The sequence below is a fragment of the Salvelinus fontinalis genome, chromosome 2 (assembly GCF_029448725.1).
Source record: "Salvelinus fontinalis isolate EN_2023a chromosome 2, ASM2944872v1, whole genome shotgun sequence".
Classification (NCBI taxonomy): domain Eukaryota; kingdom Metazoa; phylum Chordata; class Actinopteri; order Salmoniformes; family Salmonidae; genus Salvelinus; species Salvelinus fontinalis.
Genome location: NC_074666.1, coordinates 52,191,342 through 52,209,110, shown reverse-complemented (window position 1 = coordinate 52,209,110; position 17,769 = coordinate 52,191,342). Strand labels below are relative to the sequence as shown.

The following is a 17,769-nucleotide window of genomic DNA, read 5'->3' as shown; positions in this document are numbered from 1 at the left end:
CGAGGGGGTTGGGGGGAGGGAGGAGAGGAAAGAGGAAACACCAGTCATAATTTGCAGCTCTCTAAATGAATCTGCTCTGAGTTCACAAAGCCACAGGAGTTCATTGAGGAAATGGGAAAACAAACACTGAAGATGCCTCGTTTTTGAATGGCGTGTTTTGTTGTGAGCGAATGAGTCATAGGCTTGGGCAGTATACTATGTATACCGGGTTATTTTGAAATACAGACGGTATGATTTTCAATACTGTAAAAATGAATTATATATAATAAAAACAATGGAGGGGGGAGTGCTACGCCACTGCTTATAACTAACTATACGTTGACTATCTCAGATGTGCCAAATAAATGATCTCCAGCTCAGGGCTCAAGCTATGGATTTAGTTTGCTAACTTGCTAGCTAAGTGGCTAGCTTGCAAGACCAAGCTTCATGGTTTCAGCAGAGACGATCAATCCCCCCCTGGATCAAGACCCCTGCTGCGTGAAGTTGTTTTGTGCGTAAAAAAAATAAATATATATATTTGGAAAGAAATAGCGCCCCCTGTGTGCACTGCCGGTAGTTTTTTTATTGAACCTTTTTTTCCTCCAATTTTAAAGTGCGTTGTAGATCATTCCACACTTAAGGTGCAAAAAAAAAACTAAAAGCAGATCGACCCATCTCGGTAGAGATGGAACGGATCTCCAGAGTTGGCCGTCCCTGAGCCCGGGTCCAGTATCCTATACATCTATAGGTTTACAATGAGGTAAGGTACGGCAGAAACGTATGCAATACAGCTTTATACACCAGTATGGTACAGGAACGGTATGAAAATCTGCATACCGCCCAACCCTAGTGAGTGAATGGGTGTACATTCAAGAAAGAGAGTTCTCCTCAATTGTGATAATGTGCATCATCCCCTAAGTGGTACACATTGCTTTCAGCTTTCACTTCTGTATTCCCTGAAGTGTGTCTCTGTGCTGTGTGCATGTTGTGTCTGGGCTGGTCTGGGCAGTGGAGTGGTCATCTGGCCAGCTTGCCCCGCTTCACCACTCCTCTCCCGTTCAGCTCAGAGCGGACTCACCTTTTCCTAGCCTCTGGGTGTCTCCAATACTCTCATGTCGTTTCCTTTCCTTGCTTCCTCTCTTTCATCTGCGTTGATGTGAAACGACTGAGAGGGTAAGAGGATGAGGGTGAGGTCTAACAGTGGGCTGCCTCTCACTTGTCCACTACATTTGGATAAGTGTGGATGAAGGAAAGTAGACCAGGGCAGAAAACCACTAGAAAACCACTGAAGGAGCGTTTTGAGCCCTAACCAATCTCTTTAGCGTTCTGTCCAGGGTGGATATCAAGCGGCCTCACTCTCACGCTACAGAAACAGGAGATGGGCTGTTGTTGCCCTATAGGCCATTCTAGCTTCTCCTCTATAGCAGTGGTCTGAACCCTAACCCCTGAACTCTTCCTTGTCTTCTTCCCAACAGTGGTCCGAACCCTAACCCCTGACCTGTCCTCCTTGTCATTTCCTCTACAGTGGTCCGAACCCTAACCCCTGACCTGTCCTCCTTGTCATTTCCTCTACAGTGGTCCGAACCCTAACCCCTGACCTGTCCTCCTTGTCATTTCCTCTACAGTGGTCCGAACCCTAACCCCTGACCTCTCCTCTTTGTCATTTCCTCTACAGTGGTCCGAACCCTAACCCCTGACCTCTCCTCCTTGTCTTTTCCTCTACAGTGGTCCGAACCCTAACCCCTGACCTGTCCTCCTTGTCTCCTGCCCTACAGTGGCCTAAATCTGGCCCCAATAGCTCGTCTCAGGTCGTCGTGGGAGAAGCTGCCCAGTAAGTACGACAAGCTGTTCCGCGACCTGCAGGACATCTTCGACCCGTCCAGGAACATGGCCAAGTACCGCAACGTCCTGAGCAGCCAGAGCATGCAGCCGCCCATCATCCCCCTGTTCCCCGTCGTCAAGAAGGACCTCACCTTCCTACATGAAGGTATGGATGCCTTTCTCAGTGTCTGCCTAAAATGCTTTCATCTTGTCCATTGGAAACCATATCGGATTAACTTATTGGTCACTCTTTACTTGGATAGTCCCATAAAGATGCTCTACAGATGGGAATACTGTCAACAAACCATCTGTTGATAAGCAACTGCTTGCTAAGGTTAGAAAAAGGGTTAGGTTAGGGTAATAAGTTCAAGATTAGGGTTAGGATAGGGGTTAAGTAGATGGTTAGTAGAAATGTTGTTGACAGTTATTGGACATCGACTGAACATCTATAAACCATCTGCTCGGGACTATCCAAATAAAGTGTTACCTGTTTATCTAACCTTTATTTATACACGCTTGTCGGATTAAGATGTTATACGATATATTTTGCAAGAGCGACCTGTCACGGTGATTTAAGGTCATTGTTTTGACCGAAACCTCATCATGTTGGCTTTTCATGTTGAGTTCTTAGCTACTTAAAGTCCAGTGTTTTTACATCTAGAATGTTGCACCTTGCACCAGTATACTCCTTTTGGCATATACTGTATTAGCATATACAGTAGGGAGAACAAGTATTTGATACACTGCCGATTTTGCAGGTTTTCCTACTTACAAAGCATGTAGAGGTCTGTCATTTTTATCATAGGTACACTTCAACTGTGAGAGACGGAATCTAAAACAAAATGCAATAAAATGCAAATTAATTACTTAAAAATCATACAGTGATTTTCTGGATTTTTGTTTTAGATTCCGTCTCTCACAGTTGAAGTGTACCTATGATAAAAAAAAGGACAGACCTCTACATGCTTTGTAGAGTAGGAAAACCTGCAAAATCGGCTGTGTATCAAATACTTGTTCTCCCCACTGTATACAGTGAATCATGCCTAGCTCAGGCACTCATTAGACAAAGGACTAATCTTCTGTCCATTAGCCACATTAGCATTTCACAGACTTGCTGTTTAAGATGGAAAAAGCTTTCGTACCATATTGGGGTCATTGACATGTTGTTTCCGGGCGATTTCCATATGGGCCTTTGGTTTTCCACTTCCCCCTGGCTCAGCTGAAACTGAGGTCACTCTCAAGCTTGCTCAGGGGGTTTTACTTCTGCTTCCCTTTCTGCTTCGGCATCCCGTGTGAGACCAAGTTAGAACAACCACAGAGATTTCGGTATTATGCAAAGTTTTTAAAAAAGTCCAAAAATGGTGTAGTACTCAAACAGGAAACGGATCGTTTGGTGATTGGGATGACAGATGGAAGACGTTAATGACATTTATTGTGATTTCCCCATTAGTGTGTGTTTGCCGTTATCTCCTCACAGTGAGATGTGTTGCACAGGCCAGGGAACCCATTGTTATCACACGGTGTTAACAGAAGTGCAGATGATGCATGATAATTTGAGAAGTAAATCAATCACTCCCATCTAATGCGAAAAGCTGTGAGAACACATCAACAGCTACACATTAAGTGGCACACACTCCCTTCTGGTTCAAAAACCAGTGCTCGGCTCTTAAATGTAACCCAATTAAACAGGCTGAAGGAGGGAACCAATCATTAGTGTTTGAGTGGTACATATCTCCAGCCCCATCCCTCAGATATTTACCGAAACAAGTGATGGGGTGAACGCTTTGTTGTTTTTCGAAAACCCAGATTGCACATTTAATGAAGTTGAAGAAAAGCTCACCTGACTGTTTTCCCCGCAGGTAATGACTCTAAAGTAGACGGTCTGGTGAACTTTGAGAAGCTGAGGATGATCGCCAAGGAGATCCGTCACGTTGTCCGTATGACCTCAGCCAACATGGACCCAGCTCTTATGTTCCGACAGAGGTGGGTGCTCTGCTCCCCTGGCTACATTTACTGCCCTTAAACACAGATCTAGGATCAGTTTAGCCTTTTTCGATCATATTGAATAAGATTACATGGACTTGGGGGACCTGATCCTAGATCAGCACTCCTCCCCTGAGATGCTTTATGAGTATGGGCCCTCTCCCAATCCTACCCTTAACCATTAGGGGGATGAAATAATAGCTGATCAGGGGTTAGAGTTGTCATCTGCCTACTCTCCGCCCCCTGTACTACCCAGTGTGTCCTACAGTCCAGGCTCTCACAGACAGTGCATGCCTGCCCCCTTCAGGCTCCCTCCACACCAAGCAGCACCAGTTTCCCCCTATACAGTGCATTCGGAAAGCATTCAGAAACCCTGACTTTTACCCACATTTTGTTACGTTACAGCCTTATTCTAAAATGGATTCAAAACAAAACAAAATCCTCATCAATTTACACCCAATACCCCGTAATGATAAAGAAAAACTGTTTTTTAGAAATGTTTGCAAGTGTATATATAAAAAAATAAAAAAAACAGGAAATATCACATTTACACAAGTATTCAGACCCTTTACTCAGTACTTTGTTGAAGCACCTTTGACAGCGATTACAGCCTTGAGTCTCCTTGGGAATGATGCTACAAGCTTTGGGGAGTTTCTCCCATTCTTCTCTGCAGATCCTCCCAAGCGCTGTCAGGTTGGATGGGGAGTGTCACTGCACAGCTATTTTCAGGTCTCTCCAGAGCTTATTTGATCGGGTTCAAGTCCACGCTCTGGTTTGGCCACTCAAGGACATTCAGAACCTTGTCCCAAAGCCACTCCTGTGTTGTTTTGGCTGTGTGCTTAGTGTCGTTGTCCTGTTGGAAGGTGAACCTTCACCCCAGTCTAAGGACCTGAGCACTCTGGAGCAGGTTTTCATCAAGGATCTCTCCGTACTTTGCTCCGTTCATCTTTCCCTCGTTCATCTTTCCCTCGATCCTGACTAGTTTCCAAGTCCCTGCCCCTGAAAAACATTCCTCAGGCATGATGCTGCCACCATCATGCTTCACAGTAGGGATGGTGCAAGGTTTCCTCCAGACGTGACGCTTGGCATTCAGGCCAAATAATTAAATCTTGGTTTCATCAGACCAGAGAATCTTGTTTCTCATGGTCTTTATCCTTTAGGTGTCTTTATGGAAACTCCAAGCAGGCTGTCATGTGCCTTTTACTGAGGAGTGGCTTCCGTCTGGCCACTAACATAAAGGCCTTGGTGGAGTGTTGCAGAGATGGTTGTCCTTCTGGAAGGTTCTCCCATCTCCGCAGAGGAACTCTGGAGCGCTGTCAGAGTGACCATCGGGTTCTTGGTCACCTCCCTGACCAAGGTCCCTCTCCCCCGATTACTCATAAATATTTAGAAATATATAGAAATATTTTGGTACCCTTCCCCAAATCTGCACCTCGACACAATCCTGTCTCGGAGCTCTACGGACAAATCATTCGACCTCATGGCTTGGTTTTTGCTCTGACATGCACTGTCAACTGTGGCACCTTTATATAGACAGGTGTGTGTCTTTCCAAATCATGTCCAATCAATTGAATTTACCACAGGTGGACTCCAATCAAGTTGTAGAAACAACTCAAGGATGATCAATGGAAACAGGATGCACCTGAGCTCAATTTCGAGTCTCATAGCAAAGGGTCTGAATACTTAATGTAAATATGATATTTGTTTTTTATATTGTCATAAATGTGAAAAAATTAAAAAAAATCTGTTATCGCTTTGTCATTATGGGGTACTGTGTGTAGATTGATGGGGGGAAAAAACAAGTTAATCCATTTTAGAATAAGGCTGTAATGTAACAAAATATGGAAAAAGTCAAGGGGTCTGAATACTTTCATAATGCACTGTACATCCATTCTCAAAACAGAAAGTACACACACCCATCTCTCACACTTCTCACTGCTACTGGACATAATGTCAAAACACAAGGTGGATTCACAGAGTTACATTTGGGCACAAAATGTCCCACACACACACAGTTGATATGGGGAATGTGGAGAGTTCCCGCTGTGTCCCCGTGCTCTGTCCCAATCTCCTCATGTGGTCACTGTGCCCCTGTCCTTCCTTGACTGTACTGTCTCTGTAAGCCACGTTGCTTCAATGTCATTGGGTCTTGCTTGCAGGAAGAAGAGGTGGAAGAGTTTAGGGTAAGTCCCCTGGTAATGGTCCAGTCATCCAGTCACTATGCACCCCACGTGGCCAGTGTCCTCCCAAACCGCATGCCCCCCTACATGTATCATTCAGTCCCTAACCCTTTCATTCACAGTGTGCGCCTGGGTCCATCCTTTCCCAAAGGTCACCATTGACTCTTGAGTCCATTTTGCGTTGTGTGTGTGTGCATCCTGCCATTTTCCCCTGACTTTGATTTTTCATTCATTTCATTTTCTAACCCTTTTCGACTGACCTCGTCCTACAGAATGTTATTTTTTTGTTATTTATCGACCCATGTTTAAGCATGGTGCATCCGCGTGAGACGGCCTTGTTGCATGGTTGTTATAACCTGCTGCGCTCCAGTGCTCCGTATACAGTCGGCAGCAGAATGGGGTTTTAGTGACCTGCCCATCCGCTATAAAGTGCTCTCTCCGAATGTCCAGAGTGTATGCCACAGTGACCGTTTAACAAGGTAGTGCTGGGGTTGATACTGAGAGGCTGCACGATCACCATAACCCGCAGCATGTCTATTAAGTGTCACCACTGGCGTCCTGGAGAACTGACCCGTCTCCCTCCCTTCCTCTCTTATTCCCTCCGTTCTTCACTTCACTCCGACCTTCCTCTCAACCCTGGCTCCCTCCCTCCATTCCTCATTCCATCCGCTTCTCCTCTCCTCCCTCCATCTGTCCCTCCCTCTCTCCAGGTCTCTGAGTCAGGGCAGCACCAACTCCAACATGTTGGACGTGCAGGGCGGGGCCCACAAGAAGCGCGTGCGTCGCAGCTCGCTGCTCAACGCTAAGAAGCTGTACGAGGACGCTCAGATGGCCCGTAAGGTCAAGCAGTACCTGTCCAACCTGGCGGTGGAGACGGACGAGGAGAAACACCAGATTATGTCTCTACAGTGCGAGCCCGTTTACAGCACCTGTGAGTCTACACCGTGACCACAATGTCGGTGGCCAAATGCAACCCCGTATGACACTTAGAGTCACCTAGAATCACTTAGTGTTACTAGGCTATGTCGTCCCCTTGCCAGTCACGGACTGTGGCAGGGTTGGGTATTCCCTCGACTCTGATGCTCCCAGCCTCCCGCAGAGCTCTACTCTCACAGAACTGAAGGTTATTTTACTCTCCTACAAAAAGCACACTTTAATAATAATTTCAGGGGAGAGAGCTGGGGGACAACATTTCCTCAATGCACTTGTAATGAAGTTGTGTTTTTCACTTGGGCGTCTGACAGCCATGGGTGTTTTACTTGCCCAACACTGCCACCTAGTGGGCGTCCGATGTTTCACAGTTGAGGAGAACCTTCTGCACTGCCCTATTGAGAGAGGAGGTTATGCCTTGTTGTTTAGAAATGAGTCAAGTTTACAAATAAATGTTTTTCATGCAGATATACCCATTTTATTAGTCTTCCTATAAACGTGTAAGATATATTTAAATTTCCTGTCTGTGTGACTACCTTCTTAATTTCCCTCTCTCTGTGTTTACTATATTTACACACCAACCCTCTGAAGTAACTCATCTCCTGGTCAGGCCATTGATAAGCGCTGCGGTTTCTGTTATTACTGTCGGGAACATAATAATCTTGCAATGCCTGGTGCAAGATGAATAATTTCCTGTTTCCATGACTGCAGTGTCCAAGAACCTGAGCGAGCGACGGTCCACCAAGTCGGACATCTCGCCTGTGTCGCTGCGCTCGGCGCTGCCCGGGGGGAAGGCCCAGAACCGCGTGTCCCAGGTGCTACAGATCCAGGTACCCCTCTACCCCCAACGGAAGAAGAGCACCGCCAAGGACATTCACGCCGCACACAGTGAGTCACTGGAGCTGTCACACTCTTCTAGTGTTGCGAAATACCTGGTGCCTTTCACAAAATGCCCAGTTTTTCCAGAAATCCCCGGTTGGAAGATCCTTGGGATAAGGATGGAATAAGCATGAAATCAGGAATCTTTCGTCCAGAATTTCAGGAAAAAGATGGGAATTTGGGAAAAGTTACCTGGGATTTCACCGAATTGCAGAAGACACATTTCGGTTGAATGCAGTCAGTTGTGCAACTGACTAAGTATCCCTTCATTCATTTTTTTTTCTTCAAATGAATTGTTAGTTACAATATATTGGTCCCTAGAAATAGCATCAGAAGATATGGTATTCAATTCCAGGACAATCGAGTTTGACTGCACTATTTCTTTGTCACTGTAAACATGTTGTGTATTAGTGAGTTCATTTATAGTGAGTCATTGTTAAAAATGAGATTGTGATGTCTTGTGGGTGATCTTTTTATTTATCCAGGAAGTCCAATTGAGGCCAGGAGACCTCTTTTACAAGGGAGACGTGGCCAAATGGATAATATTCTGTAGTACACTAATGGTGCCACACCTGCTGTATGGCTCACTCTCTAACAGTGTATGTCCCTGTCTGTGCCAGACTCCAACAGTGTATATCTCTGTCTCTCTCCCGTTCCCAGACTCCAGCTCTCCCCTAGTGATAAAGAAGCCTCCCAGCTCCCAGCTCTGCCAATCAGAGGACAGTCCCTGGAGTGGGAAGAGGTCTGCTGAAGACACTGTGTCCATCGTGTCCTCCCTGCACTCCAGCCCCACCATCTCGCCACAGGGCTCCCCGCGCAAAGGTCTACATCCTGGTTACTGCATATTACATTCCCTACCGCTTAAAACATGACCATCCTGGCTACCAAGGTTGGGGTCAATTCCATTTCATTTCCTGTCAATCCAGGAAGTACACCGATTCCAATTCTCTTCAATGCTTTATTTAAATGAGGAAATTTTGTCATTGGAATTTGGTTTACTTGCTGAATTGACTACAATTTAAATACAATTGACCCAAACCCTGCTGGCTGCTGCACATTTACATTACAGCTTACATTATTACCTTGCATCCCCAAACGTCTACATCCTGGCTACGTAACATAACTTGCACCGCTTTCATCCTGGCACATTACCGCTCACATCAGAATCTACTCAAATCCATTCATTCATTTCACAACTAAACATAACCCATCTCGTACCCATACCTCAAGGTTTGTACCTCACAGTTCGCACCCTCTGTATCAGCACCTCAAAACCAACATCGCTCGCACCCAAAATACACACACATACATACACTGCCCATACACTCAAGCATCTTCTTTTCCCCTCCTCTCACCTATCCATACTGTAATTTAGTGTAATCTTTACCATCAAGCTCCTCAGTCATTCTCCCTGTCTCCTGTTTGTCTACAGTGGGTGGCATGGCCAAGCCCCAGCATAACTCCAACAGCCAGATGAACATGTCTGGCTCGTCGTCCTCTCTGACCAGCGAGGCCAGCACCAAGGCAGGCACGGCGGGCACCCGCAGCTACGGCATAGGTGGGGCTCTCCTCCACAAGAGGTTACTGCAGATGACCAGGCAGCACAGCAGAGACAGTGAGGAAGACAGGGACAGAGAGGTGGAGACAGAGCAGGCAGCGCTAGGGAGATGGAGCTCCCAAGGCCCCCAGGCGGGTCCAGCGTTCAGCCCCAGGTCAGGGATGATGAGCCCTCTCAGGGCTCCACTCCATTCCGGGTCCCATGGAGACCCGGGATCAGGGTCCGCAAAGGCCACCAGGCGAGGGACGCCCGCTCCCCAGACAGTGACCCAGAAAGGGCCAGCGCATGTAACCCCCCCCAGGCCCAAACCTCCAGATTCTCCATTGAAGAAGAGGTTGAGGGAGCTTTCCCCATTCAGGATGCTGAGGGAGAGGAGTCAGTCTAGGGAGAAGTTGGCTGCGTTGGTGATGGTTAGGCCACCAGTGGAGGATCAGGGGCAGACAGGGTCCTCTAAGGCCCAGGAGGGTAGCCCAGGACAGGGATGTGCTGAGCAGGCTAAAGGTCAGGCCAGGAGGTCAGCCAGCCCCAGCAGGGCCTTTGCATGGCTCTGCAGAGACAGACACAACAGGAGAAAAACAATCTGACAGACTGAGACTACAATACTCCCTGTGTAGAATACGGAACACAAGTTGGCTTAGAGTACCGAGATAGACTGAGAAAGTACATTCTGTGCTAAGGGAACTGAGGAAATATTCTATGTGTGTACTTGAAGTTTTGTCATGATTTTTCAGCAGTTCATTGAAAGATAGTGAATGTGTTCATGTACTGTATGGTACATGTTGGTTCAGGTTCAGTCCAAGTAGATCTACAACAATGTGACAACCTATGCATAGCTATTCATAAAATGTAGCTCGATTTAATATGAAGTACGATGTTCCGTTTTAATAATTTGTTCATTCAAAATGTCACTATTCCAATATGTAATAACTGATTCTGAGATATTGGACTGTATTTATTACATTCACAGGATAGAAAAAAGTTTTAGGGTCAGTAGGTTGTGTTTGAGAGACTTCACAGGTCAACGGCAATGTGATTATAAGGGAGCTCCCGTTTTCTATTGTTTCAATGTTGATTATTCGTTGTTGTTTTTGATGAAGGTGGAAGAAACACTGGATTTTTTTTAATATACAGTTGAAGTCGGAAGTTTACATACACCTTAGCCAAATACATTTAAACTCAGTTTTTTCACAATTCCTGACATTTAATCCTAGTAAAAATTCCCTGTCTTAGGTCAGTTAGGATCACCACTTTATTTTAAGAATGTGAAATGTCAGAATAATAGTGATTAATAATTTATTTCAGCTTTTATTTCTTTCATCACATTCCCAGTGGGTCAGAAGTTTACATACACTCAATTAGTATTTGGTAGCATTGCCTTTAAATTGTTTAACTTGGGTCATACGTTTTGGGATGCCTTCCGCAAGCTTCCCACAATAAGTTGGGTGGATTTTGGCCCATTCCTCCTGACAGAGCTGGTGTAACTGAGTCAGGTTTGTAGGCCTCCCTGCTCGCACACGATTTTTCAGTTCTGCCCACACATTTTCTATGGGATTGAGGTCAGGGCTAAGTGATGGCCACTCCAATACCTTGACTTTGTTGTCCTTAAGCCATTTTGCCACAACTTTGGAAGTATGCTTGGGGTTATTGTCCATTTCGAAGACCCATTTGCGACCAAGCTTTAACTTCGTGACTGATATCTTGAGATGTTACTTCAATATATCCACCTAATTTTCCTCCCTCATGATGCCATCTATTTTGTGAAGTGCAGAAGTCCCTCTTGCAGCAAAGCACCCCCACAACATGATGCTGCCAACCCCGTGCTTCATGGTTGGGATGGTGTTCTTCGGCTTGCAAGCCTCCCCCTTTTTCCTCCAAACAGGCCAAACAGTTCTATTTTTGTTTCATCAGACCAGAGGACATTTCTCCAAAAAGTACATTCTTTGTCCCCATGTGCAGTTGCAAACCGTAGTCTGGCTTTTTTATGGCGCTTTTGGAGCAGTGGCTTCTTCCTTGCTGAGCGGCCTTTCAGGTTATGTCGATAAAGGACTCGTTTTACTGTGGATATAGATACTTTTGTACCTGTTTCCTCCAGCATCTTCACAAGGTCCTTTGCTGTTGTTCTGGGATTGATTTGCACTTTTCGCATCAAAGTACGTTCATCTCTAGGAGACAGAACCCGTCTCCTTCCTGAGCGGTATGACGGCTGCGTGGTCCCATGGTGTTTATACTTGCGCAGTATTGTTTGTACAGATGAACGTGGTACTTTCAGGCGTTTGGAAATTGCTCTCAAGGATGAACCAGACTTGTGGAGAGCTAAACCCCAAACAATTGGCTGATTTCTTTTGATTTTCCCATGATGTCAAGCAAAGAGGCACTGAGTTTGAAGGTAGGCCTTGAAATACATCCACATGTACACCTCCAATTGACTCAAATGATGTCAATTAGTCTATCAAGCCTCTAAAGCCACGACATCATTTTCTGGAATTTTCCAAGCTGTTTGAAGACAGTCAACTTAGTGTATGTAAACTTCTGACCCACTGGAATTGTGATACATTGAATTAGAAGATAAATAATCTGTCCATAAACAATTTTTGGAAAAATTACTTGTGTCATGCACAAAGTAGATGTCCTAACCGACTTGCCAAAACTATAGTTTGTTAACAAGAAATGTGTGGAGTGATTGAAAAACAAGTTTTAATGACTCCAACCTAAATGTATGTAAACTTCCGACTTCAACTATATATAAATATATATTTTTTTTCCTTTATTTTACTAAACAAGTCAGTTAAGAACAAATTCTTATTTACAATGTCTCATTTTTTGAACGATTTAATAAAATAATTTCATTGAACTAGTCAGGATCAGTGTTGGACATGCTGCTGGCCTGCCTATATAGTGAGCCTGTAGTACAAAGTAGTGTCTCCCATCTAGTTTGTTACAGGCTGTGTGGATGAACACGGCTCCAGGCTGATCGTCTCGCCCTCTCTCCCCAGGCTATGCCCTGATGCCTGCAGTGAAGTCCGACAACCTGTCCGACTCCAGCCACAGTGAGATCTCGTCCCGCTCCAGCATCGTCAGTAACTGCTCTGTGGACTCGATGCCTGCTGGCCCTGCAGAGGAGCGCCAAGGCACCAAGGCCAGGGACACCACTGAGACCCCAGGCACCACCACGCAGCTCACACACACCGACTCTGACTGCAGCCAGCCCAGCACCAGGTAATACACATAGTATTACTCTCACACACACACACACACACACACACACACACACACACACGTTTTGTTCTTCTATCCTCACGGGGACCTAAAATGTATTTCCATTAAAAAATCCTAACTTTAAACTTAACTCCTAACCCTTTACCCTAATGTCGTGGAAATTACCACCAGAATTGTTGTGGAAATTACCACTAGGGACACCTGAAGTCAATCTTAAATGAGTTATTCTTTATTAACAGCAAGCTGGAGAGGTCACATTCAATCTTAAATGCATAAAGTACCAGTCTGAAGTGAGCTCCGCCGGGGCAGTCCCTTTAGATGTCTTATATACTACTTATACAAACAATTTATATTTGCCTGATTTAGCTTATTCGTAAATAATTCATCATTAACGTTTGGTTTATGCGTGTGACCGACCAATACCTCACGAGGCTTCGCCTTTCCAAGCTGAGACCTTGAAACTGAGATGTCCCTTTCCGTTCTCAAAACAATGTTCTGGCTGTACTGCAAAATGTCAGATACTGATTGTGAGGATTCCTCCCGGGCACGTTTAATCAGTCACTTGCATGAACCCAGTCAAATTGGTTATTAGTAAAGCACAAACATAAAATGTTCCTTCACACTAACCCTAATTGTAACCTAACCCTGAACCTAACCCCTAAGCTTAAAATAGCCTTTGTCCTCATTGGGATGAGGGAAATGTCCCCACAAGGGAGAATTTTCTTTGTTTTACTATCTACCTCACAAGGATAGAAGGACCAACACACACACACACACACACTCATTCGCTAACACACACACACACACACACACACACACACACACACACACACAATATACTTCCTCAAAGGAGTTCCAATAAGGGGTTCTAATTATGTCCTCGTTCACACTGTGAACAGGAAATCATAAAGGGGCCACTGTTTATCAGCATCACATGTTTACTCTCTGTCCCAAATGAACTGTGTTGCTCATTTTATGTGTACAGCTTTTTAAAACTCCAACAGGTCAACAACCGCCTTTTACTGTCCCTCCACGACGAGGCATCCCTGACATAAATAAATAAACCATTTACTTCTTGACCACACTCTGCTTTTTGTGCAATATTTCATTACCTGGGAACCTGCTGCGGCGTCAGTCGGTTCATTAAATCAATTTTATTTTTTACGCTTCGTAATAAACATTTCAGTGAATGAAACGCTGTCTGGTTAATAATGAAAGAAAGGACAACTTTACTATATGGCGGGTACAGTGATAAAATCCTAGAAACACCTTGCGCTCTGCAGTGTTGTGAGACTGAAAGGAATTGGGATGGAGGGAGGAGGCAACAGGACATATTAAACGGGAATCGTTCACCTTGTTGCTTTGTCCTCCAAGGTGACAGGAAATTAACTCTTGTTTACTCTTGCTTCCTTCTCTGTTTCATTGTGTTTTCTCTCCTGGTCAGTTATTGCTACTTGTTTCTCTGTTGGGTTCATCGTTCTTCTCTGTTTCATTGTGTTTGTTCCTCTCTCCTGGTCAGTTCGTTGGCGCGGGGCCAGGTGATGCGGGGTTCCACCTTCACCTCCTCCACCTCCACAGAGGAGCTGACTCCCGACCACGTCTCCCTGGACAGTGTGGCCGACAGCGGGCGGGGCAGCTGGACCTCCTGCTCCTCCAACTCCCACGACAGCTTTCAGAGCTTGCCTGTCCCCCTGCTGGGCCGACCCCCCACCTGGGACCACCTAGTGCCTGGGGGCTTCCGCCACACCCAGCTAGCAGGGCCTATAGTCGAGGTTGAGGCTGGGCTGGCCTGGGTTGGGGTAGCGGGAGGACCGGGGGCGGGGTCCGTGGGAGGAGAGGACGCCAAGAGGCTCTCCAGAGACAGTTCAGAGCTAAACCAATCACGGCAGAGCTGGGCCTCATCCTCCTCGCTGTCGGACACCTACGAGGGGAACTACGGCACCATCAAACGCCGCACTGCCGAAGGCGTCTCCGCCGCCCCTGGGGAGGGCCCTGACGCACCCCAAAGCACAGATCCCGTCTACAAAATGGTCACCTCAAGCACAGAGAAAGGCCTCATAGGTGAGGGTCTTCTGTGTGTCTCTCCCATCAGCGCTACTGTGTTGTTGTGTTAGTGTAACTGTGAACCCCACTTGTGACGTGCTATGGGTGTGGTGTGTGTGGAGGAATGACAAAAGCAGATTCTGTTGTTTTGGATGCACTTGCTGTGCCTGGCCACTAGTCTCAAATGCTTCTGTTTTTTCACTCATGCTGCGTGAGACTGTCGTTGGAAGTGCAGTACAGTGGGGGTCCCCTGCTTGTGCTTCTGCTATTTGCACAGCTGTAGTTTCATCATAAGCATGTACTATTACTCGCTCACATACTTAATTCTTCAGCTGGTCCATTATCTAACCTGTCAATCAGGCTTTTCCTGTTTCAGTAATCTTCTGTTAATGGAGCACAGTGTTCTGTTAATGGAGCACAGACAGTGTTCTGTTAATGGAGCACAGTGTTCTGGTAATGGAGCAGAGAACTGAGATAATGGATGCGTCCCAAATGGCACCCTATTCCCTAGATAGTGCACTACATTTGACCAGAGTCCACTTGGGACGAAGCCATTGTATTGTCCTCTGACTGGATGGACAGAAGGATTAAAAAGAGAAGTGCAGTACTGTACAGTACGGGCCAAATCTGCTGCTGCCATTTATCCCACCCGCCACGCCTAAGTATCTCTTTATGTGAGTGGTTTAGTTGCTACATGGTGCTGGTGAAACATCTCATTGATTTATTTTCTCCATTTTTGTTTCTTTTCTCCCTCTTTCCCTTCCTCCCCCAATCATCCACCGTCACACCCCCCTCCCGTCTCCGTCTCCTCCCCAATTCATCCACCGTCACCCCCCCTCCCGTCTCCTCCCCAATTCATCCACCGTCACCCCCCCCCCCCCCTCCCGTCTCCTCCCCCATTCATCCACCGTCACCCCCCCACCCCCTCCCACCTGCACCCCCATTCATCCACCGGCACACCCCCCTCCCGTCTCCTCCCCCATTCATCCACCGGCACACCCCCCTCCCGTCTCCTCCCCCATTCATCCACCGTCACACCCCCCTCCCGTCTCCTCCCCCATTCATCCACCATCACACCCCCCTCCATTCATCCACCGTCACCCCACCTCCCGTCTCCTCCCCCATTCATCCACCGTCACACCCCCCTCCCGTCTCCTCCCCCATTCATCCACCGTCACACCCCCCTCCCGTCTCCTCCCCCATTCATCCACCGTCACACCCCCTCCCGTCTCCTCCCTCATTCCCGGCGGCCAGTGTACTGTGTAACCTCCCCCACCAAGGACGATAGGTACAGGGGGCCTCCCCCCACCCCTCCGGGATACCAGGGCCTCACCCTGGTCGATGGACAGGATGGAGCTCCCCTACGACCACCCCACTTGCGGCCGCCCGACTATAGCGTGGCCCTGCAGAGGTCTAAGCTGCTACATAGCCCCGGAGGCCTGGTGGAGGCCCGGAGACTGGGGGTGAACCTCCTCCACCACGAATCCCAGGGCCAGTCCCGGCCGGCCAGCGTCTGCCTACAGGGCCTAGGGGATAGTGAGGATGGTACGTGGAGAACGACAGAGACCAGCCCCAGCCAAGGTTAACATGGAGGACTATAGCGCCAGCCATGTCGTACTAGACTAGACTATAGCTCAGGGGTCTATGTGATGCTGCTGGAGTGCTGTAGTTACCTTACTGTCAGAGTTGGGTTCCTGGCAGATGGTTCACTATTGAAGGGCTCAGATTTGGATGTACCTGGCCTACTGTTCATGCTATCTGTAATCTGAGTCTCAGCTTCTTGGTTCTTCTCTGTCTGTTATCAAAAATAAAAAGAAGAGGTATAGAACGGTAGTATTTCTCATGTTTCTGGTCAAACTAGAGTGACACGATCTCATGCGAGCTGCTAAGTTAGCGTGTCATAGTGTCTATGACACCGCTGTAAGATCCTCCTAGATTTTTTTGTCTGAAATCATTGTGTCAGTCATGGGGTTAACTCTCTCCTCTCTGGTCTGTTGCAGATGAGCAGGTGTCCGCGGTGTAGAGCTGGCTGGACGCCTGAACGGACACCGCAGGCCGTTGGAGAGGGAGGGAGGGGTGGTCTAAGCTACAGCAGCTTCCTTGCTGCCTCTCCTCTGGGTTCACGCCCCTCTCTAGGCCCTCCACGGCTCGGCTGACAGCTGCTCAATGCTAAACCAACGACGCCCCACAGAACTTGTACAATCATCTGTTTTACTCCATTTTAAAATTGGTTTAGAAGCTCCCAAGTTTTAGACTCCCACACCCCTGAAACATAACTGTATACAGACTGAGAAGTGGTGTGACGTCACGGCATATGGCTCAGGCATTTGGGGACGCTGTGCTGAGGATGAAGAAGGGATGGACGATGCCCGCTGTTGTCTTTTTAACAGTACCTCCATTTGCTTTTGTGCTCTCTTGTCCCAGGTGTTTTGAATTAGTTTTTCCTCAGTCGTTGCTTGAAAGTGTTTGTTTTTTGTTTTTTTAGCCGTTTGCTTGAAGCTCTCAGTTTTAAATGGCATGCGAACACAAGTAAAATGAGAATATCCAGGAAGGGAGAAAATCTGAACAATCGTTTTTCTTCTCGTTAGTTGATGAAGCAGAGATCAAGCAAGCTGCAGAAACTCTCCACAAATATTTTTATTTTGAGGGCAGTGAGTGCAGTTTTAAATGGCATGCGAACACAAGTAATATGAGAATATCCAGGAAGGGAGAAAATCTGAACAATCGTTTTTCTTCTCGTTAGTTGATGAAGCAGAGATCAAGCAAGCTGCAGAAACTCTCCACAAATATTTTTATTTTGAGGGCAGTGAGTGAGGGGAAGTGAGTGAGTGAGGGGAAGTGAGTGAGTGAGGGGAAGTGAGTGAGTGAGGGGAAGAAAGTGAGTGACGGGGGGGGGGCAGTGAGTGAGTGAAGGGGGCAGTGAGTGAAGGGGGCAGTGAGTGAGTGAAGGGGGCAGTGAGTGAGTGAAGGGGGCAGTGAGTGAGTGAAGGGGGCAGTGAGTGAGTGAAGGGGGCAGTGAGTGAGTGAAGGGGGCAGTGAGTGAGTGAAGGGGGCAGTGAGTGAGTGAAGGGGGCAGTGAGTGAGTGAAGGGGGCAGTGAGTGAGTGAGGGGGGGCAGTGAGTGAGTGAGGGGGGGCAGTGAGTGAGTGAGGGGGGGCAGTGAGTGAGTGAGGGGGGGGCA

At 47.0% G+C, this 17,769-nt stretch overlaps 1 protein-coding gene across 11 annotated transcripts in view; it reads left to right on the top strand.

Moving 5' to 3' along the window:
• Positions 1 to 17,472, top strand: part of LOC129820886 (rap guanine nucleotide exchange factor 6-like) — a 134,223-nt gene extending 116,751 nt beyond the window's left edge. For 7 of the 11 annotated variants that reach the window (XM_055878012.1, XM_055878003.1, XM_055877975.1 and 4 more), the window contains 11 exons: positions 1,755 to 1,966; positions 3,660 to 3,783; positions 5,943 to 5,966; positions 6,674 to 6,894; positions 7,605 to 7,781; positions 8,433 to 8,594; positions 9,205 to 9,330; positions 12,324 to 12,546; positions 14,066 to 14,607; positions 15,844 to 16,134; positions 16,590 to 17,472. In XM_055878012.1, the coding sequence (XP_055733987.1) occupies positions 1,755 to 1,966; positions 3,660 to 3,783; positions 5,943 to 5,966; positions 6,674 to 6,894; positions 7,605 to 7,781; positions 8,433 to 8,594; positions 9,205 to 9,330; positions 12,324 to 12,546; positions 14,066 to 14,607; positions 15,844 to 16,134; positions 16,590 to 16,612 (2,125 nt within the window). In that variant the 3' untranslated portion in view covers positions 16,613 to 17,472. The remainder of the gene's footprint in view (positions 1 to 1,754; positions 1,967 to 3,659; positions 3,784 to 5,942; positions 5,967 to 6,673; positions 6,895 to 7,604; positions 7,782 to 8,432; positions 8,595 to 9,204; positions 9,331 to 12,323; positions 12,547 to 14,065; positions 14,608 to 15,843; positions 16,135 to 16,589) is intronic. The other 4 variants (XM_055878029.1, XM_055878019.1, XM_055877995.1 and 1 more) reach the window with 2 other exon arrangements.
• The last annotated feature ends 297 nt before the right edge of the window (positions 17,473 to 17,769 follow it).